At 48.7% G+C, this 23,041-nt stretch overlaps 1 protein-coding gene across 2 annotated transcripts in view; it reads left to right on the plus strand.

Moving 5' to 3' along the window:
* Positions 1 to 23,041, plus strand: part of KCNH1 (potassium voltage-gated channel subfamily H member 1) — a 317,432-nt gene that overhangs the window by 228,948 nt on the left and 65,443 nt on the right. For both annotated transcript variants that reach the window (XM_037136985.2, XM_037136986.2), the window contains exon 10: positions 14,149 to 14,345. In XM_037136985.2, the coding sequence (XP_036992880.2) occupies positions 14,149 to 14,345 (197 nt within the window). The remainder of the gene's footprint in view (positions 1 to 14,148; positions 14,346 to 23,041) is intronic.

Genomic DNA, 23,041 nt, shown 5'->3' on the forward strand with positions numbered 1-23,041 from the left:
GTAGAATCAAATTGAAAGTCAGGCTGTGAAAGGCCCCGTGGTCCAAAATAGGGATCTGGACTTCCTCTTGTGGGATGAGGGGCCCAGAGAAAGTTTCAAAAACAAGAGTAACATGAAGATCTGGTTGCACAAATACGGAGGTGTAGAGGATAGCTAGGAGGCTTAGGTGAGAAGCAACGAGGACCTCAGTAAGGTGGTGGGAGGGAGATGTGGAAGAAGACCCAGGGTCCAGGGATATCAGGGGAGGGAGAACTTCCAGAATGTGGGAGGCAAAGAGAGGGACTAGTTTCTGGCAGTGACTAAATAGGCAATAGAGCTGGAGGAGGAAGAAGAGGATAAGGAGGATTGAAAAGTGATAGGTTTATTCTGTTGAGTCTACAGTGTCTTTTTGGAACAGATCTGGTCATGGCTTTCAAAGACGAAACCCTTCTTGACTTGTGGATGGGCCAGGGAAAGGGAACAGCCATGAGGAAGGCATCATTGATGGGCAGGCCCGAGCTCATCAGGTCGTCCAAGTCAGCTTTCTGCTTGTAGTCCTGCCGATACTGAACTAAGATTTACACTCTCCTGAAATGAACATGTAAACGCATAAATACTTTCTCACAGATGGAGTCTTTTTTCCCCCCTAATATGGAAGGCATGCTCATCTTTGCTTTAAATAATCCAATGACCTTGCCTGGATATGAATATAGCACGTTTGTTTACCAACTATCATGGCATAACATGGTGTTAAGCCTCTTTGAGGAGGGATATAAAGAAAAATCCTTGCGTTGAATGAATGTTCTTTCCCAACTGGGGAGATACATGAGTGATTAGTGACAATGAGTAATGCAGGCTCCCCTTTCTGTAGACTTCCTGGAGTGAACGGGGAAATGCTGGTGGAGGAGGTAACAATTTGACAGGGCTTGGCAGGACCAGCAGAGTGTTTGATAGGCTGGGTTTTAAAGTGGGAAGAGCTGCATGAGCCTCCAGTGCCATCTGAGGTAGGATTACGTGTAGGCAATTCAGGGACCAGTGTGACTAGCATAGGCTGAGAAGACTTCCCAAGTTGGCCGGTGATTCTCAATGTCAGTGAGTGTAATGCTCAGGTGGAAAACTTGTTCACAGTGCAGATTCCCAGGTCCCTCCTTGTGGATTCTGATTCTGCAGCTCCAGGGCAAGCCTTGGGATCTACAGGGTCAGCCAGCCCGCCCTCCCTTGAGTGATTTCGTCGAATGTGGTTGGAGGACAGTACCTTAAGGACATTGCTGTAGACAGTCCCTACTTGATGGTTTTTTTTGTGGAAAAAGGTGAGATGATGATCTTGTAGAAAGTAGTAAGGCAGGCAAGCCAGACGTAGGAGCCCTTTATTATATTCCATATATTCCTAAACCATATGAAATTGCCAATGTTCAACTGTCTCTGACCTGCCAAAATGGTAGGATAGACAACTAGTGATCTATATACAAGAGAAGAGGGTCCAGCCTAGGATGGGCTCTGTGAAGATGGAGTCAGGATTTGGATATATGATGCGGGGCATTGTGGATGGAAAGCATGGTGGGGCTGAGGCCTGGGGAAGGGTGTTTCACGGCCATGAAACCGGCACTTGGTGCTGAAACCGAGAGCCCTGGGGGGCAGCAGTGGGGCCTGGGGCTGGGGAGGCAGCTCGCGGCTTGTCTATGGGTATTTCTAAGTGTCAGCTTGAAGAACTAGGCTGTGGGGAACCACTGAAGGTGGTGAGTCACACGTGACACCGTTACAGCTGTGATTTGTAAGATGAATGAATTAGACACAGAGACCAGCAGGTCATGAGGTGACCATGGCTTAGAGAAGAGATGGGGGTTGTTAAGGCCGATGGGCAGGAGGTGCTAGGAGAGAAGTAGAGCAGCCAAATAAAATACAGTTAAGTTTGGATTGCATATGAAGAACAAGTCCTTTTTGGCTTAAATATTTCCAAACAGCAAGTGGGACATATTTATGCTAAAAAGAGAGTATCTATGTATCTGAAATTCAGCTTTAACTGGGTGTCCTGTACGTTTATTTGCTAAATCTGGCAACCTTAGGTGGGAGGGACGGGTGGATGGGGCATTCTGGAAGGAGAGTCTGAGAGGCTGCACATGAGGACATGAGGGGTAGACAGAGGCAGATGCGAGGGGTGATTCTGACGTTCAAGTAAGAAGGGACATGGAGACATTGGTGACATAGGGCCTCCAGGAGGAGGAGACAGGGGAGAGAAAGGTGATGTGGTTTTGACTTAAAGACCAGTGGAGTCCTCAACAGCTACTCAGCAAGGTGGGTTGGAACTGGGAAGAGAAGCCAGGGCTTCAGACAGAGATTTAGGATTCAGGGGAAAGAACAGGGGCAGAGGGATGTGGAGAGAACAGGTGCAGAGAGCACATATGACTATTTTTTGAAATAACCAAGTATTTCAGAGCATTTTGAAAGAAATTGGAGTGTGGCCCTTCTGCATGCTCACAAAGAACTTTACATATAATTAGAAACTTTTAATTTAGATGAGTAAAGTGAGTAAAATATAATTTTTAAGTACAATATAATCTCAGCTATAAGGGGAGAAATGTTTGAGGATAAAAGCGCCACCACCACCCCCTGCTTCTTCATCAGCATGTCACAGTGGATGGCATTGGCTTGGAAGGCTATAAGAGATTTTCTTTTTCTTTTTTTAAATTTGTCTATTTTCTAATCTTCTTTAAAATGGCATATGCTACTTTCAAAATCGGTACATTTATTTTTAAAACAGATCTTGAGAAAGTCAACATCATTCCAAGTTTTATAGATCCTTTCAGTATTTAGGATACAACTTGAAAAAAACAACATTTTTAAAGACTTGACATTCACTGATACAATCGGAAAATGGTGACATTTATTTTAGTAGGAACCGCCAACCCCTCCCTCAAACAGTTCTTGGTTAGGAAGACAATTGGGCAGGACAATGAAGACAGACCGGCTATCTCACAAAGGTTTAAGAAACAGCAAAAGCTTCCTCTACACCCTCATGATTTTAGAGATGGAGAAGCTAAGCCCTTCACAGAGGTGCTTCTGAGATTTTTGTGAGCTGGAGGGTGTGGGGGACGTCCCCCACTTCCTGTGCTGCCATCTTCCGTGGTGCATTATTCCATTTACCGAGTGGACTCGCTGAAGTGCCATATAATAAAATTTGTATCATAAGGTATTTTCATGCTCAGCACAAGAGGAGGAAGCTATGCTGAAGTGTCTCTCTAAACACTCCAACCAAGCATTAATATTCATACAGTTGTTCCATCAACCAGAGCAATTATATTAAATCCACACTGCAAGCGAGGAGGTGTAGTATGAATAATCGAGACGTTCAGAATTACAAAAACATTTGTATCAGCTAATGAACATATTACCTGATTGAGAGAGGGTGGGGGTGGGGACCAGGTTCTCTTTCCTAATTCTGTTTTTGCTTAAGCAATTTTTTAAAAATTGGTTTTCAGTCCCCGAAGACACTGGCAGTTAGGAGACTTAATAGATCTTTCTAAAGGAAATTCTCATCATTTTAGTGTCCAGGCAGAGCGAATTGGTTACATAAAAAATTACGGTAAATCAAGATGTAGGAAGTTTTACTGGCATGCAATGTTTCCAATATAATATTAAGTGGGGGGGGGGAAGCAGAATATATAACTATAGATGCAGTAACAGTAACCACAATCACATAAACATGCATATATGAGTAGAAGGAAGATGGAAAGTGTACCATAATGTTAGCTGATGTTTTCTAGATGGTGGCCTATTTTTTTTAATATATTTCAATTATTTTCTACAATGCATATGCAGTCATATCTCAGTACTTGTCATCTTCAGAGCTTGTCAAACCCTGAACTCATCGCATTTTGATGAGAAAGAAATGTTCAGCACTCGGCACTCGCTCGGGACTTCTCATACTTACTTGAACTTGTATGAGTCACGCTGCCGCCCCACAAGAGAAAATGCCTCATCCCTTGTCGCTTTCTTCGTACTCGTCAGTTTTGTGACTGGTCACAAGTTCTAGAAGGAATTAACAAAAGGTACTGAGGTACCACTGTATATTGTTTTATAAACAGGGAAAGATCAAGTCACTTTTTAATTTTCACCTACGGCCATCTTGGAAAATTATCACCTGCTTTCGGTGGAAGATTTGTGGTCTATACAAGTTAGTGGAGAGACATTTGACTCACTTAATTTTATGTAGAGCTGCAGTTGTGAAGAACAGAAGGAGACTGGTCCTGACGCTTCCAAACCTTTGCTTTTGTTTCACCAAGTGGGTGGCCCCATGCAGGCATCTTCTCCACGAGGAGGGCTGGTGTCCCACATTCGGGTGGGGTTTCCATGCCTTTACAGAGAATATTTGTATCATAAGGTCATTTCTGACATTCATTATCTTCATTTCCTTTTAAGTTTGTCTGTAGGTGTTCAGCTCAGTATCAGTCTGGATGAGAGGGACTTATGGGAGTGTTTATGGGCAGGTCAGCAAATTCCTTCTGGAGTCAGGCTCGCAATGGGGCTACCCAAAGACCCCCAGGTGCCTGCACACAGACTAGAGACCGAGTTGCTCCCTCAAGCCATCCATCCTAAGGCGTCTAAGTCTTCCGTATCCTGGCCCACCTTACGTTGTTCACTCAGACCCATTTTTTTACTGATGTGTTGATTCATTCACTCCATGAACATGCCAGGTGTCATGCTGGGGATTGGAGATACAACGGTGAACTAAACAAACGTGCCTGGCTTAGAGCTAACAGTCTCACAAGGAGACGGACAAGTAAATATGCAGCTGTATAATACAGTGCCAAGATTTCTAATAGGAGTAAGAATGGGATGCTGTGGGAGCTTATAAGATAGACCAGCCGGGAGAAACCAAAGAAGGCTTCCTGGCAGAGGTGGTATCCGAACTGAGACTTGCATGATGAATTGAGCTCCACCAAGTGCAGTAGTATGGTATTGGTGGTTAGGATAAGGGATTAAAGAGTGTTCCAGGCAGAGGAAATAGCATCTACAAAGACGTGAAAGCAGAAGAGTGACAGAATCACATTTGTTTTTATAGAGGTCATCCCAGCTGATGTGAAGAGAATGAATAGCAGAGGGGGAGACCAGCAAGGAGAATGCTGAGAGATGAGAGTGACCTGAACTGACTCAGTGGCAGTGGAAGCGGAGAAAAGTAGACACACTCAAAAGATATTTGGTAGATCAGGTTGTCAGAGCTTGGTCATTTCCTGGCTATGGAGACAAGGGAGGAGTCTGGAATGACCCTGATGACCTTTCCTGGGATGAGGGACACTGGAGTCTAGGTTCACCTGGGAGGGGCACCAGCTTGCACCTGTGGATCTGAGCTAAATGAAAGTGTCCAGTGGGAGATCCTGGTCTCAGAAGAGAACCTGGGCTCGAGGCATAAACCAGGGGGTCATCGTGATCCAGGTGGCACTTGAAGCCAGGGAGAGGAGAGGTGGAGCAAACCCAAGCAGCCAAGGGAGGGTGGGTAAGAAGCAAGACCATCTAGACTGGAGCCCCAAAGAATACATTTATATGGGGCATGTATGAGAGCCTGCAGCGAAGCTGGCAGAGGGGGAGGGACTGGGAGAGAGGGGGGATTGCAGAAGTTAAGGAGAGGGGAATGGTATCTTCAACTGTTCCAGAACCTTATTCACTGACCAGATGACGTCGTGGATTATAAAACACACCAATATTCTATTGCCCAAGAAAGAATGCTGCCAATTAAACTATGATTTATCACTGATTGTAAGACACATTCTGATTTCAGAGCTAAAAAATGCTAAACAACTTAAATATATACATTAGAACTGAAGAGCTATTACAAGCTGAGGACTAAAAAAATATCTTTTAGCTTTATCAGGAAAATTTATCGACTGTTGTGAAAGTAGTGTTAGTGGAGCATGGGTGTCAGGAGCAAGATCAAGTATGAAGAGAGGTGGGTGTCGGGTTCAAGGGTGCTTAACAAAGTGCATTGATCTCCCCAGAATTCCAAGGCATGAGAGAGAAAATAAGATAGGTACAAGACAAAAATCATCTTTTATTTTTCTGATAAAGCTAATATTGGAGAACATGCATGGTATCTGCATCCAAGGAGGCTTCCCAATATTGAGCCCCAGAATTAGACCCACCCTGGCCATGCTGACCAGCACAAACCTACCCCTGTGAGGATCACCCTGCAAAGCTCATGGTGTGGAGGGACAGAGAGACCTGCTTCCTGTGGGCAGACAGGCCCCGAGGATGGAGCAAGGGGCTGGCCTCGCACGGGCAGCCTCTTCTCCAAACTCCTCAGACAAGTGGAACAGAGAGGCCAAGAGTGTGACATGGTGGAGCTGCCTTCCCAGAGGGAAACATCGGGCACAGGCAGGTCTAGGTCATTTCCCCTTAGCAGTCAGAGGGCAGAGGCAGTGTAAATAACACTACCAACAAACCAAGCTGTAAAAGGAAGCTCAACACATCCCAAACCAGCTGTCTTCGTTCCCGGCCACCCAGCTTTTTTCCTCTGCTCTTCGGAAAAATTACCCGTCTATCTCATGTATCTAAATTGTCTTGCCTTACCAGAGGAAGCCAGCTCCATTCCCATTTTCTCCGTGAAGTTGCCGTGGTCCTGCCTAACCCAGTCTCCACATACCTTGGCATTCCGTTTTTACTTGTTTGATGCTTCATTGTTACCTACACGGAGCCAAAGCTATAAGTTTGTCTCCTTAGTTGTAAGGCCCTTGAACGTAGAGACGATGTAACACCCATCTGTCTTATCCCCCTCCGCCACTGGAGCACTGCCTGATCTGTGGTAGGTAAGGCCAAACTGTTGGCCTGGACTGAATTATGTGCAAAGATAGCGACACGTAACCCCGCCTTTGGGAACCGCCAATCCAACGCAGTGCACGGCAGACTTGGCGTACGAGGTCACGGGTTCCTGTGAGGGTCTCGTTGACTGCACATGGGGTTGACCCACACAGCGTCCCATCTCTGCTGTAGGGCTGGTTTGCAGACCAGCTCAATGATCACTGCCCTTTGAACTGACCTCAAAAGAAAACAAGTATTTCTGAGACATCTTCAAACTCTCCCGTAAAACCTAAAATGAGAGCCGACCTTTCTAGAACGAGACACCCCACTGAGGTATGTGGTGAAACATGCACCTGTTCATGGGGCCGAGGCCTCCCCAGCATCTCCAGTCCGAGCTTTCTTTGTTGGCAAAAGAAATCCATCCGAACCTATTGGCTCAGCCCCCGACGCCACAACACAACCAGATAAGACCTGGCAGGAGAAGCTAAGGCTTTATTCCTGGTAGAATAAAGAATGCCAGCAGTGTTTTGTGTTGTGGTTTGTTTGTTTGTTTGTTTGTTTGTTTGTTTTCCTCAATATGAACAAGAAGAGGGACTTTGTAGATTCACAACAGAAAAGATAAGGCAAAATTCAAGGTGTCAACACTGTGCTTACCCACTCTTCCTCATGATCTCAGACAACCAAGGGAGAGAGCCATCAACTCATGTGGGAGAGTTATTAAATATTCCAAAATGAGCCGGGAAGCTCGGACTTGGCACCACTGGGGTGGGGCACATGGTGGCACCTGAGGCAGGGTCCCCAGCCCCTGCCTGGCCTGATGCAGCATAAAGCTCCCCAGTACAGTCTCTGCAGAGCCTGGCTCCCCAGTCCAGTCAGGGCCGGGCCAGGAAGAGGGTGGGTATGGCCAAGGTGTTTAGCTCCAGGTTCTGGAGCGTCTGCTGGGAATGTGCTGCCAGAGCCTCCATCATCACTTTACTGCGCAGACGCAGAAACCTGTGTTTTTCCCTGGAGCAGACGAGAAGGCAGGTGTGTGTGCGCCTCCCCACCAAGCTCAGCACGTTGCCCCCCCACTGGATGGTGCGCTCAGCTGCTGCACAGTTCCCCCACCAAAGGAAAGTTTACACAAGACAAAAACTTGGTTTTCTCTCAGGTAGCAGTCCAGGCATAAGACAGCTAGTACGGCAACTTCACAGTGTGAGCACTCAGCCTTCTTCCAGCCTGTTGCTCTGTCCTACCTGGGCCACCACCTCGGCCTCCTGGTCCGAGAGAATACGCAACCTTTTTCCATCCAGGAGGAAGGGACAGAGGGGCAGGGCAGAGCCTGCCCCGGCAGTTGTGTGCATCCCTGTGTTCCCCACGCCTTCACCAGCACGTCGACAGACGGCCCCACCTCGCTGCAGGGCGGTCTGATCATCTTCCGGCCAGCTAAAAGTCATGGGTTCTGTTAGGATAAAGAGGAGAGCATTGCTTTAGGGGAACAGCTGGATTCCCGGGCCGTACCTCCCTAAGATCAAAGCTGCCTCTGACTGGTCCTTTTCCCTGTCACTTTGCACAGTGCCCATCCTAGGCAGGTCTCCATAAATGCTGACTGGGAGGAGGGCCAGCAGAGGACACCCGCTGGGAGCACTGCTCAGCCTCTCCTGGGGCATGTGAGGAAGGGCCTCCAGAGGCCCGTGGCAGCGTCAGGAAAGCTCCTGGGGTCTCAGCAGTTATCTCGCCCCATTGGGAGTCCACACTCCTCTTCTTAAAATGCAGCTGATGATGCCTGTGCAATAACCTGACAGGGCTGTTCAGAGAATTCTTTAATGTGGCTACTATTTCTTGCATGTCTACTGTGTTCCAAGCGTACTGCTCTGTTCGCCTTATTTCATGCGAAGCTTACAGCAGCCCCAGGAGGTGGTATTTCTATGCACATCGTATAGCTGACTCCCCTGAGCCTGGGAGAGGTGGAGTAAGATGCCCAGCAAGTCGTTTCTGCACAGAGAGCCCGCTGAGTGCCAGAGACACTGTCGGGGTGCAGCCATCAGCGCACAAGGGGTGGTTCCAGTGCGCACGGGGTGTGCGTGATGGCAGGTGCTCTGGTTGAGGGGTCAGGGATTTTTTCAAAGCAGAAGCAGAGGTCACCCAGACCAAGTAGCAGGGTGGCCTGTCGGAGGCAGTGCTGGGAAGGCCCTGAGGGGAGAGCGGGCCTGGAGGGACTGGAAGAACCTGGCAGCGGCTGCAGGGTGGGGGAGGGGAGAGGCTGGCAGAGGGCAGCTCAAACCCTGACAGGGTGCGGCTGAGCTTTAACTCAGCCATACGAAGCTTGCTTGTATTGAGAGAACGGATGAGGAAGTACTCGGAAGACAGGCTGAGGCAGTACCAGGGAGGGGGAGATTTTCGTGAATTTTCTTTGTGTCCGAGACATGCGTCCAAGGACAAAGGAGAGGACCTGGATTTAATGTGCCTCGCACATGTGAGGAATCCAGGAAGTCTGAGACCTGTGCATGGCCTCGCCGCTGTCCCCCTGGGCCATCCATCAGTGGTGTGCACACAGTCTGCTCAGGGCTTGCCGGGGAGAGTGATCCAGCCCCTTTACTCTGGGTCTCACATGCGGAATCGTTCCTAGGAAGAGAAGACAGTGGCTTTCCCTTGGAGACCCTCTGAGCCATGCCAGGGTCTGCAGTCACATTTCACCATCCCGATGAAGTGAGTGACAGGCCCCTCCCGCCCTGAAATGGGTTGAGGACGGAGGACTTCCCGAAGCCCCAGAGAGGAGGAGGAGTAAAGGCAGTGGTGGGGCTGGGAGGGGCTGGCCCTCACTGCACCCCATGTTTCTGATGCCTCTCAGCAACCGCAGTGGGGCCGCCAACATCACAGTGGATCCAGCCACTGAACGAGCTGGCGTCGCACACTCGGGGTGCAGAGTATGGCAGGTGTGCAGGTGGGTTTGCAGCTGAGTGAGGAGGCCAGGCACTTTCATCAAAGGATTTCGAAATGTAGTGGCAACACTCAGCTCTGCAGGTAAGAGCAGGAGCACACGATCCAAAACACGGGGTTTTCCAGAGGCAGGAGCTTTCTCTCCTGCCAAAGAGCCAAATCCCGTGCCATGTCCTCTCCATGGAGTCATCTCTGTGCTTCATCCTCACGCCGGTTCACTGGAGCCAGCTCACACGTCCTGCAGTCTTCCCTGAGCCCTTGAACTTGAGCTGATACCCCTCCTGCCGTCTCCCCCATCACAGCCCCTGTCATGTTATAATGCCGAGTCTCACTGCACCGTGTCTGTCATTCCACTGCCCTCCCTCGGCCCCCAGAACAGTGCCTGCCAGAAGCTGCGTGAAGGGCTGACTGAGTCCGTTCTCATTGGTTGGAGTCTGGAGGTAACTTGAGTTTAGCAGCAAATGGGGACTTTAACTGCAGAATTATACGTTGCCCAGTGCGGGATTCCCCACTGCGAGGGGTCCTCACAAGAGCAGGTGATAGGGAACAGTGAGGAGGAGCAGCTGTATATTTCGGTTTCGCCCTCCCCTCTCTGGCCTGCCAAGCTCACTCAGAACTTGTCTTCGAGTCAACAGAGCCTTTTCCTGGAGAATTGTCCGTTTAGGGTAGAACTGCTTCCTCCCCTGCCACTCTTTAACATGTGGAGAGGCTGTGCCACCCTCCCAGGGCCCCAGTTCCAGCACCCCTGGAATTTGCCATCCACCCCTCCGAGCCCGCCCAAGTCCCATGCCCCCAGCCCCAGCCTCCTCAAGTGCCCTTCGCAGGGTGAAAGGATCCGCAGGGTCTTAGTGTTCTCCTGTGCTCTCTGCCCCCTGCAGCGGTCTCTCAGCCTCTCCCAGTGCCTTCCTAGCTCTGTCCCGGCTCCCACCTGTGTGTCTCCTTCAGTCCCACTTGTTTGTGACCCCCCCCCCCACAGTGGAGGTGCGGCGGACACAGCCACATGTAATTGGGGGTGGAGGAGTGATTGTCACCGCAATGCTTGCTTGGAGTTTTAATTAGCCTTCCTTTCCTCACTTTCCTTTTTAAAAATTTCCCCTCCGGCTCAGCAAGTCCACTTAGAACACATTTTAGAAATTGGAACGTTGCTTTAACATTCTGCACCCAGCCCCTCGGTGTAATAAGTAAATCAATAAGCCAATTGCTTCCAGTAGTTTGATTTCCCAGTGCACTGGCGTACCTTTTGTTCTCCGGTGACTGATGATTTCACACCAGGGAACTAGGGGCAAGTGTGGGTGTATGGGGCTCGTCCTTGGTTCTGATCCGCAGGCTGTCCTGGGAAGTCCTGGTTCCCAGCGACACATGGAGCCACAAGCAGCCTGCCAAACGCTCGTCACCCTTCCCTCTGACACTTTCCCCAAGGTGTGTATCTCGCAAATACCTTGCCCGCTTGCCGGAACAGTCTTGGGTGTGTTTTGCATCTGACAGGTCTCCCAACACCACACTCTTAAATCTTACTGACGTGATTTATACAAAAATGTGTCCCTCAGAGGAAGAACTGGATCCGAGTGATGAAACACCAAGACCGACACCATCCACGTTAATTATGATGATCTTACTGTGAAGCACTTTTCGTGGTAGAACCGCCCTCTACGTAGTGTTTCTGCCAAAACCTTTGCTGGGAAAACTCTGCAATGGGCAGGCTGTCATTTCTAAAGATGCAATTACTTATTTCGTAGTGTGTTTCAGCCACAACGTGGTCGCCCTTTGTTTTAAGCAATAGGTATGAAGTTGTTTATAAACTGAATTTCTATAGATAACTCACATGTTCAGTATATACCAGGAGCTATTGTTTTACTTTGTGGGTTCTTTTATAATTAGAAAAATGACCCTCAAATCTTTTTGAGAAGTATAATGCTCATGTGTTAGATCTTGTGTAAACGAAGTAATTTAGATTACTAATGTTCTTCTACTTACAATAGTCCTGGCTTAGTTATACCCCACTATGTCCCAATAGGAGGTGGCAAATTTTGTAAATTCTGCATTTCTCATTGCTGTTCAAGATGCTCCTTCAGGACAAACTGTCCCTGTCCTTGCTCTTTCTCGTCTCCCTCTTTCAGGGAAGAAAGTGGAGTGCCTGCTCAGACCCAGGACTGTGATGTTCCGCTGCAGTATCAGGGAATTTATTAAGTCTCGTGGGCCTAGATTTCTACGATTCTGTGTCTTCTGGCTATTTCTGTGTAACAAACCACCCCTGCATTTAGTAGCCCCAGAAACTCATTATTGTTTCTCATCGTTCTGTGGGGTTCCGGTCAGCTGCTTGGTCCTCACCTGGTCCTCCCACGTGTGGTTGCAGGCCACTGTGGGCTGGGCTGGGGTTGGCTGCCCGACTGGGCTGGGAGGCCAAGACGGCTCATTTACATGAGTGGCAGAGGCCGGCTGTCTGCCGAGAGTCCTGCTGGGCTCCACAGAGCACCTGTATGTGGCCTCTTGTATGTCTCATTCTTCTCGAAATGTGGAGGCTGGGTTCCAAGGGACCTGGCAGAAGCTGCAAGGCTTCCTGTGCCCTTGCCTCAAAGTCCCAGACATCACTTCTGCCAGTCTCTGTGGGCCAAAGCAAGGGACTAAGGTCAGTCCAGATTCAAGGTGAAGAGAATTAGGCTTTGCCTCTTGATGTGAGCTGCAGGATACAGATGGGGTCCGTTTTTCAATTTCCATAGTGTGCATCAGAAGAAGAGTGTTCTCTAGGGGAATGAGATTAAGTAAATATGAAAGGCAGGAGAGGTACCGTGATGCAGGGGAGGGAGCGTATGGAATGACTAACATGTACGGATGAAGGACGAACTGGGCTCACTGGCCGGGCAGACTCAGTACTAGGGAGCACACCCTGAATGAGCCTTTCTCCATGGGAGCCAGGCAGCACCCACAGAGAGAAACATCCCCATGCACTGGCCACGGCCCTAAATTAGCCCACTCCTATGACAGATGACTGAGTCACAACACAGCAAGGGAATTTAAATAGCGACGTTTTAAAGGCGTATTCACCTAAAAGCTCCCTCATGCATGTATCCTACTCACTGGGAGTCAGTAACACCATCTCCATACACTGGAGCTGCACGGTACTCACAAACACATAAAGAACGTGCATCAGCGTGTCTGCTACCTTGTTTCTCAGCTCACGCGGTAGGAGTGCTCACAGAAGACTGTGCCCAAGGGGTGCTTGTATACTTAGAACCCCACTTTGCTTGTTTAAGAAAAGGTCAAGTTCTGGCCAGGTGCCTGAAAATCTGATTGCCTTTGTAGCCCGAATCAGGGAAACAGCTGTCCTCTTCATCGTACCGCGTCACGGGCCCCTGGGTTCCCTCCGTGGAGGGTGGCTGCTCTGTGTACAGGGAAGGCAACTGCCCTAAGGGTGGTCAGGGTGGCTTTTCACCCTTGTAGCTTTGTTTCTTTCCCCCTCCATACTCCTCTCTGGCTCCCCGAGGACTCAAATTTGTGTCTTATCTGTGCTGAAAATTTAGAGTCCAGATAAACAACGTTTCAAGCTATTTATAACCAGAGGCCATGCTTTGTATTAGACATACGTTAAGTGTTGGTTGCTGGGAAAGGTGGGAAGAATACCCCCAGGTGTGAAAAGCAGATATGTAGAGGTTGATAGAAGTTTAACCCAGAATATGTCTGCGTGGGGTTAGTACTCTATTGATTTGGGATGTATGTGCCTGTGGAATGCTGAGCCCTTAGGACCCTGGAGGTACCATTTATATGGGGCCAATATTTTTATCGGAACAGGAAGAAATTTGGCAAGGGCAAGGAACACGGAAGAGGTGTGGGCGAGAGGGTGAGGAACGGGGCCGCCGTACAAACATGAACTCAGGAGAGTGGACAGATCACGCGAGGAGACGGACTCCTCCCTTGCCCGACTTCATCCACGTAGATCATCCCACGCAGAGGAGACTCCTGTTCTTTGGTTCGATGAACAGTCCAGGCCCTCCCTGTAACAGCTGACTGCAGATCCACCGCTCACCTTCCTTCCTCGCTTCTGTTGGCTCTGAACATGGACAGAACTCCTCTTACGTGCCAGACACGGTGTTACGTGGAGGGACAAAACGCATGAACTCCTGCTGGGAAACACACCGTAAACAAGCAAATGAATAAATAATTCGGGATTGGGGCCAGTGTTTTGGGAAGCTGGGGGTGTGCTGAAGAACACAGGGGTCCCGTTTGGGTTAGGATGTTCAGGAGGTAACGTGAACGATCCCAGAGTCGCTGGTTAAACTTTGACATGCATATGTAGCATTTTTAGGTGTCTCAAATTGCATGTTGTTATGGCTGAAATTAAAACCGTTGTTGCCTTTGCTGAGCCCAAACTGTGGGATGAGCCACATTTCTGGGGAGCAGGGGAGCGACCCAGCGGCCAGAGCCCTCCTGATGACAGGTTCCTCATTCACCCCTCTCTCTCCTCAGGGAAGGGAGACGTGTTTGGAGATGTGTTCTGGAAGGAAGCCACGCTCGCCCAGTCCTGCGCCAACGTTAGGGCCTTGACCTACTGTGATCTGCACGTGATCAAGCGGGACGCCCTGCAGAAGGTGCTGGAGTTCTACACGGCCTTCTCCCACTCCTTCTCCCGGAACCTCATCCTCACCTACAACCTGAGGAAGAGGGTGAGCTGGCAGCGTCTGTTCCCTCCCTACCAGGAGCAGCCCCTGTGCACTTTGGGTCCCCCCGTGGGCTGGGAAAGTCCTTTTGTGGTTCATTGAAGTGGAGCCGTTGGTTCTGTTCATTGCTTGCTCTTCAGAGCTTTTGCTGTGCAATGAGGGAGATGGGAATGTTACCAGGTTAAAAGATGGATCTATTTCAGAGCTGAAGAGATTCATTCATGAGTGTGTCTCTGGGCTTTCCCCCAACAATACGTAGACCTGTAATAGTTTAAAAAGATGATGACACATGAGATCATTAGTCAGTGAAATGGCCAAGTGGGGCCACTTACTATAAACTGAATTCTCCCTGGTGTCTGGGAGCGGCTGAGTGGTGTGAGAACATTATCCAGTGGGCAATAATAATTTTTTAAAAGATATGAAAATAATATAGTTGGATGTCAAAAATAAGGAACATATGGACTATGATAGCCTAGAGAATATTTTATATACAAATGCCAATTTCACCGGCTAAGGAACAGTATTAGTTTTGAGAACCAAAAGATTTCTTACCTGGAGTTGGTTCCTTGCACCTTTAAATCATCAGAATTGTTCCGTCTGACTGTGGGGTTTAAAATATTTGTCTTGTACTCTAGGTTTTCACAGTTGATTTTCTTGTACTGTATTTAACTCTTTTAGTTAAATCAGTAACGAGGTAGCTCGGGGTCTACTGAAATCATCTAGAAGGATTGTCATAGCAATCTTGCCAAAAAAGACTTTATAGTCTTTTTCCCCCAAGGTCCCTGTCTCTGTTAACACTGTTCGTATTGCCCCGAGGTTCCAAGTCAGAAAGCCTGGCACCACTGTGATCCTTCTCCCTCCCAGGCCTCAGGCCACTTACTCATCAGATCCTGCCGGTTCTACCTCAGCTCTGGGACCCCAGCCCACGCCACGCTTCCTCCTCGGGCTCTCCCGGGCTTGGGACACAGCAGTGCTGACACCGACCCTTCCCGTGTCCTGGACGGTGCCTTGCATCTGTCCTCAGTGAGGTGCTCTCTCTTCTGGTCCCGTGAGTGACCTTAGAAACTAATTAGATCCCGTCACTCCCTCTGCGAAGATTGTTGCTCCCGCTCTGTTGCAGGGTGATGCCTGCACCCTCTGGCCTGGCTTATGTGGTTTTTCACACCTGGCCCAGACTTAGCCCCCACGCCCTCCGCAGGCACCCTGAACATTCCCACCCAGAGGACTCCCCCCAGCTCTGCAGCCACGCTGTACCCTGGCAGAGCACCGTGCCTCTGCATGGGCTTCCTGGGCCCGGGATTCTTTTCTTTCCTTCTGTGTGCCACAGATACTTCTTCACCTTTAAGATTCTGCTGAAATGTTTATTTGTTCATTCATCAAACCCAGGACATACCAATTGAACTAGATAGACACCTAAAACTGAGTAACACTCCGTTCCCTGTCTCCAGGAAGCTAGAGTCCCCTACAGGAGACAGCCACAGGAAGCATAGTGCAGTGCACGATGCTAACTAAGTATCGTGAGTGTGACTTGTACGGAGGGTTGGGGGAGCACAAAGGAAGAGGGCAGCTAAAGGGGCCGTTGAGAGAGTATCAGGGGGTGATACCTGAGCTGAGCCTTAAAAGATGAGTTTGCTAAAAAAGGAGAGGCAGCAGGTGTGCCAGTGGAAGGGGCGGTTTGAAGCAAAGACACAGAGAAAGGAAACAGTCTTCCAATCCTTTGTAAAAGATTCTAAATGCCTGTCATTGGGTTATCCCAACAGTAGGCTCCCAAGTATTTTGAATCTCTTGACGTGAAAGCCTTGTGAGTCTCTGGTCAGAGACCTGAGTGGGTAGGGGCTTGGTGAATTGGTGTCCCCAGTGCCTAACCCAGTACAAAGAAATAATAAACTTTTGGGGATGACCAGGAGAAAGCGATGGGAGCTCTGGGCCTCAGTTTCCACGTCATAACATATGACATTGTAACTAGATGTTTTTTTTTATGGTTCTGTGATTTGAATGCTGGTCATTTAAATTCCAACGGGGAATTGGCAGGGGTGGAGAAGAGAGAGTATTTACAATTCTTCCTTATTTATCTAGAAACATGGAAGGCTTGCTGTGGTACTTTTAGCCAAGTAGATTCTCTTAAAGTCTATTTTTTATTTATTCCTTCTTTTTATGAAAGCAAGTTGATTATAATTAGCTTTCAGCGTTGCTAATAATATCGATTGAAAATGTGCAGTTTGGGTTATTTGGAGGAGTAATCATCTTCAAATAATTGTAGATCTAATCTGTCTTAAAAAAACAAGGGCAACAGCAAGAACACCCCCTCGGTGGTCAGATGACTGACAGCTCTGGAGAAGAGAAGACTCCGGGCTACAGTTTGGAAGGGTGTGGTGGAGGAGCTCGAGGCATGGTCTGTAGGGCCACAAAGTGCAGAGAAAGAATCAGAGCTGCAGATAGTGTAAGAAAGACCTTGGGAAAGTTCCGAGCTGCCCGATCAATGCAATAGGCAGCTTCAGTGATATCAGCCTGCCTGTCCTGAAGGTATTTAGGCATTCTCCTAGGTGCCCCTCAGAGACATGTGAAGGGAGTTAGGCACCTGGTGAAGAGTCTTGTTAGTTGACCTTGAAATATCCTTTCAGTTGTAATTGCCAATGAGTCTGCTGTGGATGCAAGAGAATTTGAGTGAGATCCTTTTTGTAAAGAGGTAGCCATTCATTCTCTTGGAAAAAAAAGAGGCTTGTCACGTTGGTATTGCCATTGTAGTCTCTCACTGTGCCCTTCTGAGAATTAATTTATAGTTACATAGGGCATAGATGATGAGAACATTACATGCATGAATTATCCTTGTAGCTAATTTTTTTTTCTGGCAGAGTGAAGTGCATTCTTATGGTTGTTTCTATCTTGGCAAAATCGAGTGTGTTACTTGCGAAGATTCCTGAGAACGCAGTGCCTTCGACATCTGTTTGGGGAATTGTTGGGTGTTGTGGGCCTCCTCTAGCACCCAGTGGCAGCTCAGCACCGGAAGGCCCTCTGTGGCCGTCCAGTCTCTCCTGCCGTCCCCCCTCCCTCCTTTCACACTGGGTAGTAATGAGCGAGCTCTGACTCAGTGGCCAGACTGCTCTCTGCTTCCCACCGCTTCCCGGCCCACGCTGGACTCTATATCTAAGCCCCTGCCTTACATCCCTAAATCCGTGTGCATAAAACCCAGCTCTCAGCACTGCTCTGAAACCCAACTCAGAAAAGGAACTGTTGCCTGACCCCATTTCCCCCAAAGAACCTGAGGTCATAGGCAGGCAGACCCTGGAGGCCATTCAATATGCTGCTGACCTTCAGTTTTCCTTGCCGGTGGGTGCTGAGCCAGAGGAGGCCTCGGTCTGCACCCTCACTGTGCCACTTAGCGCTGCCGTAAGTTACAAGTGCTTCCTCGCCTGTAAAACGGGAACAATGAGAAGTCCTACCCTTGCAGGATAATTGTGAGGGTTACATAATGCTTATGAAGCTCTTTCCCACACAGGGTCTAGCACATAGTACGTGCTCAATTCAGTTGTGGGTTATTATGATCTTGTTCTGTCCACTTGACACCCTATTCCACTCCCCTCTTTATTATCTCGTGCCTTTTGGAAAATGAAAAGAAGGCAATTCCTCTGACTTTGTTTGTACAGGGTACTCACTCTGCCGAATGGATGTTCTGTAGGGTGGATTTTATCACGGGATTCTCTGCACCTCTCGCAGCCAACGCGGGGCCAGCTGATCTGGAAAGCGGACGTGGTGCTGGCCTCACTGTCACGTTGAGCTCCTGCTGGGGAGCAGTCAGCACTCACCCTCTTTTTGGCCAGTTCTGTTCACGGAGGGGAAAGTTCGGCTGTTCCGGCATCTCAGGTCAGTCTCTAACGCACCAGGCTTTGCCAAGAGGAAAGCACCTCTTCTTTCTTCTGGGGCAGGTGGCCTGTGGTTGTCCATGACAATGAGGGGAAGTGGCGCCTTCTTCCTCCCAGACCCTTGGCTCTCTAGGGCGCCAGGCTCTCCTGGCATTTTCCTCCAGGCCCCACATCATTTTCTATCTATAATCAGAGCTTTGTACACTATTAATATAACATTCTTACCAATTCCCGGTACCATACAAGCTACGTCACAACGTCAGTGCACGCTTTATGTCAGCTTCTTAAGTCCTCGACAGCCTCGTGGCATTAGAGAAGCAACCCCATTTCCCGAGGGAGCAGACTAGGACCCTGTGGAGAAGGGAATCAGTCTTCCGAGGTCACCCAGCTGATAAGTGACACCCTGCATGCACCCCTCTTGTTAGGCAGTATAGTGCCCCATGCTCAGCCTCCGTGAAGAGTGGCTCTCAGCTTTTCCCACGTCGGCGTTCCCTGGCTTCTGCTTTCTCCCGGGCCGTGACGTTTCAGAGTGGCACAGGTAGTCTGCAGAGAGAGCATCTCCAATGGCCGTTTCCACGCACCAGCACACCAGACACTTGTCCAGCAAAGCCACAGGAAAGCCCAGGTGGGGACACAGGAGAGGTTTCCCCTTCTAGGCACAGGCACACCCTGCCATGTGTGCTGGGGAGGCATGACACACCTCACTTCGGTTGGGCAACGGGTGAACCCAGCTGTGACATTAGTAACTTACCAGGAAGACCACTGGCTTTGGCACTAAGGACCTGGGTCTGAGTCCTGGTCTGACTGTGGACTGGCCGTGTGCCCTCAGGCCAGTTACTGAACTATTAGAAGCCTCATCTGCAATAAAGGTCTGATAAAATTTCTTCATTAGGTGTGCTGTGATCACATATATTCAAAAATAAGACATTAAAAGTGGCATACACCCGTGAGAACCACTCACTACATACACATTGATTTCCCTCTCCTCCCACTGCCTGTCCCCGCCCTCCACCTTCAGCCTCCTCCACCCTTGGACGTCCCAGGTCATGCGTTGCTCCCATTTGCTTACAACCAGATCCTTTCTTTCCTGGGTGTTTCACTTGGGCTCCACTTTCCTTTCAGCCTGGGACGAGGTTTCATTCCCAGGTGCTGGCCAGGGGGCTGGGGTCCTCCAGCTCCCAAGACGGATGCAGAGGGCAGGTTCCACAAGGGAATGTTGTGTGCAAACAAGCAGTGAGCTAATCCCCAGCAGTCAGTGCACAGGAGAAGTGGCAAGGAGGTCATTGGGAAGGTGGTTCTTATTCTCTGCATGGGGGCCTTTACTTTTAAAGCTAATATTGTTGTGCACTTGAGTATGTTTTTGCACAGTGTTTGCTTATATTAATTTGTTCCAGGATGGATTTTTCTTAGCTTGCTGAGGCCCCAACCCGGTGAGTTAGGGAGGGAGCAGGGACTATACTTACTGGTGCTTTCAAAGCAGGTGCCTGTTTTCTAAAACGGAGGTTGCCATAGCGAACTATCTTGAATCCTATATGTATATTTCTAGGCCACGCTAACCAAAGGGAATTTTATTCTGGAAAAGAGGAGACCAAATCATGGAGCCTCAGAGAGAGCTCTACTCATAAGTGGTCCTGGAAAGCCCTTCAATTTTCCCCTGAACAAAGTTTTGCAGAAGGTTGATGAGATGGGAAGAGAGACTGCAAGCCAGGCACTTAGAGATGCATCTCCTTCCCCACTGAATCATCACAGCCCAAGTTTGTGAAGTGATCCCTACGTAGCCCATATTTTGCCTGTCATCCCTCCTTAGTGAGGTCTTCTGTGGAATTAAAATAATCCATTAGACTGTCAAGCCATATAGATAATAAAATCAGGGTGTTGGAACAGGGGTGGGGAAGTGGACAGATGTTGTGAGTGATACAATCACCATTCTTCCAGGACAACAAAATATCAGTCAAAGCCAAGTCCCTTCCTCCCCAAGAAAATCCAGGAGTGTCGTCCAGGACCTGCGTGGCCTTCCGTGGACCCTCAGAGACCCTGCCTGTAGTTCCCCCCCAAACTTAGCAGAACCCAGGGGTGGGAGGTGATGAAAGTATTCCATGCTTCTTAGTGTATAAATAGGCTTCTGCTGCAGGTGGTCAAGCTGTGTCCTGCTATTTTTAAGGAAACAGTAAAGTTCTGGAATGAGTATGGGCTTTAAAGGTGCTTCTGCACATCTGGGCTCAGCCACTTGCCATCTGTGGGGCGGGGGTGATTGAATAAGCACCGCTGTTCCCCTTCTGTGGAGCCATACTACCTACCCAAAGGGGGGTTCTGGGGAAGGGCGGTCAAGTGACAGGCACAGTGCCTTCCATGTAGCAGGAGCACTGTCCAGTTGGAGCCCTTCCATTGTCCATAGGGTCAGGAGGAACAGAGCAAAGGAGAGCAAGAGCTACAATAGTTTGGCTCATAGAACGATCACATGGAGACAGCAGGGGATGGGGTTAAAAATGTGGACTCCAGAGTCAGAGTGCTGGGGTGCAAAGCCAGGCTCTCCTTAGCAACCCTGGGCCAATTACCTGACCTCTCTGGGCCCCAATTCATTCATTTATAAAACAGGGGCAGTAATCTACCTGGGCAGGGTGCTTGGATGTAGCAAGCTCTCGATGTATGTGTTGCTGACACCACTCGGTGGTAGAAGTTTTAAAAGAGGAGGAGGGGCTGAATTTGAATACCTAGAAATCTTACAGCTGGATGATTCCAAGACCTGTGCCTGGGCCCCCAAGTAGCACCAGACCACCAGGGGGCCCATCAGTGGGGTTTGGTAAGGAACAGTGCTACTGGACTTATTACAGATCCGATTTCCTCTGCCAGTGGAGGGAACGCCAGTGGATGGGGGAGAGGAAGTTGTAATTTATCTCACCACTTATCGACCTTGATGTATTGTTACATAGTGTGTCTATCACAAGTTACAAAAGACCTGGCCTAGTTTAGAGGACCTGGAGGCCAACGCAGTCCTTGGGAGAGTGATGTACCTTCCTCGTATTTTCTTAGAAGTGCACGTTTGACCCACATTAAAGGCTAATGAATCCCAGATGCCGTCCCCAGTGAGCAAGTTGGCTTCTGGATGTCTCCGGTGGGTAGACCAACGTTGCTCACATTCATTTGGCCCCTGAACACCATTTTGAATTATACTGATAAGTATCCATTATCTATTATAATACACCTGTGAACATCCATCGGAGCTAGTGTTTTGCAGAACATCTTTAGGAAGCAGAGCCTATGCTTTTTAATATCTCTTCTGGCTTCAATGGTCATGACCTGTAGAATGTACAGGTCTCGTCTGTGGACCATCAGGAAGCCAAAGACACACTAGCAGTGGGAATCTCCCCCATCTGGTTCTCAGTAAAATCCCAAACGGAGATTATTGGCAGGGTCTCCCTGCTTTCTGCACATCCTCCTGAACTCAGCTTTCCCCCACCTGCCCCCAAGGGCCCAGGAGCCCATCCTGAGTTCCGTTTTCTAATGAGCCACCACCCTTATGTTAGGAAAGAGCCTTTTGTCCTTATTCTGTCAGCATGTGTGCTAATATTGATAGAAGGCTGTGAAGGCTGCGTTCTTTCTGGCTCCAGCTGAATTCAGTGTTCCTCCTTACAAGTTACTTTCTCATTCTTTTATTGACTCGGTCAAATGTCATGTTCCTGGCTCATCCGCCATGTTTCTGTGCTTCCTTGTACCCATGAAAGTGCTCCCTCCACTCTTAGAGAGTTGGTCTTGTTTTGGGTCTGAGCATGTCCTCATCACTTTTGCCAGCGAGTCATGGAGATTTTCACTGTAGCCCATGCTTTTAGTAAATGGAGAGTTGGGATTTAAACCCAGGCTCCCTGTCACAGGAATAACTACCTTCTTACATGCTGGATTAATGGAAGCAAATGTTAGTTCGTCCCCTCCAAGGAGACAATGAACACATGCGTCCGAAGCTCATGCACTGAATCTGTCCCAGCCCAGGAGTCCACCCAGACAGTTTCTGAAGTAGTGTGTGTCATGGGTCCATCCAGTTTGGGGCTTCTCACTGCAGACTTTGTTGGTTACAGTCTACCTGCCACTAGTGTCACCCAATGCTCTCGTTCTACTTGTAATTAGATGTCCTGAGTGAAATTCTGGGGCTTCTCTTTAGTCTCACTAGTCTAGGTGAGGCCATATCCAATAAGGACTGATTACCTTCTCTTTGTAGCTCTCATTGTACTTCCTATTTATTGTTTGATATTTCTCTTTTTTTTTTTTTTTTTTTTTTGCTGCCTAGAAGCCTTATGAGGGCTGGGTCTTGTCTGCCTTGTTCTCCTCTCTGTCCTGATCAGTTATCTTAGAGCTTAGTACAAAGTAAGCATTCAATAATTAAGTGAATGAATGAATGAACAAATGAATGAACAGACAAGCCAACCAACCAACTAACCAACAAACGAACATACAAGTTCATCGACTCTTATGGGCATGTCCCTCCCTCTCATTTTGCTATAGAATTTTGAAGCCTTGACTGTAAGACGGTATCTGTAGAGACCCCCTCTTCTTCTTTCTTCCTCCAAAGCTTTGCCCATATGTTCCATACTGTCTCTTTCCCCCTTTTCTTTTCCCCAGGCCCTGGGTGTAGATGTCTCCCCTCCTCCATAAGTACCACGGATGCCAGCATAAAATAATAATAATAATCACCCCCATTGACTGAGTGCCTCCCTGGCAGTGTATGCGCTAAAGCCTTTCTGTGCATCATTATCTCATTTAGGTGCTGAGGAAACTGAGGACCAATGAGGTAAATAGCTTTCCCCAGATCCAATAAGCTCATTGGAGCTAGAATTTGAGCCCAAGTCTGGC

The sequence above is a fragment of the Artibeus jamaicensis genome, unplaced genomic scaffold, assembly GCF_021234435.1.
Source record: "Artibeus jamaicensis isolate MK-2021 breed Jamaican fruit bat unplaced genomic scaffold, CSHL_Jam_final contig_2170, whole genome shotgun sequence".
In the NCBI taxonomy this organism is placed as follows: domain Eukaryota; kingdom Metazoa; phylum Chordata; class Mammalia; order Chiroptera; family Phyllostomidae; genus Artibeus; species Artibeus jamaicensis.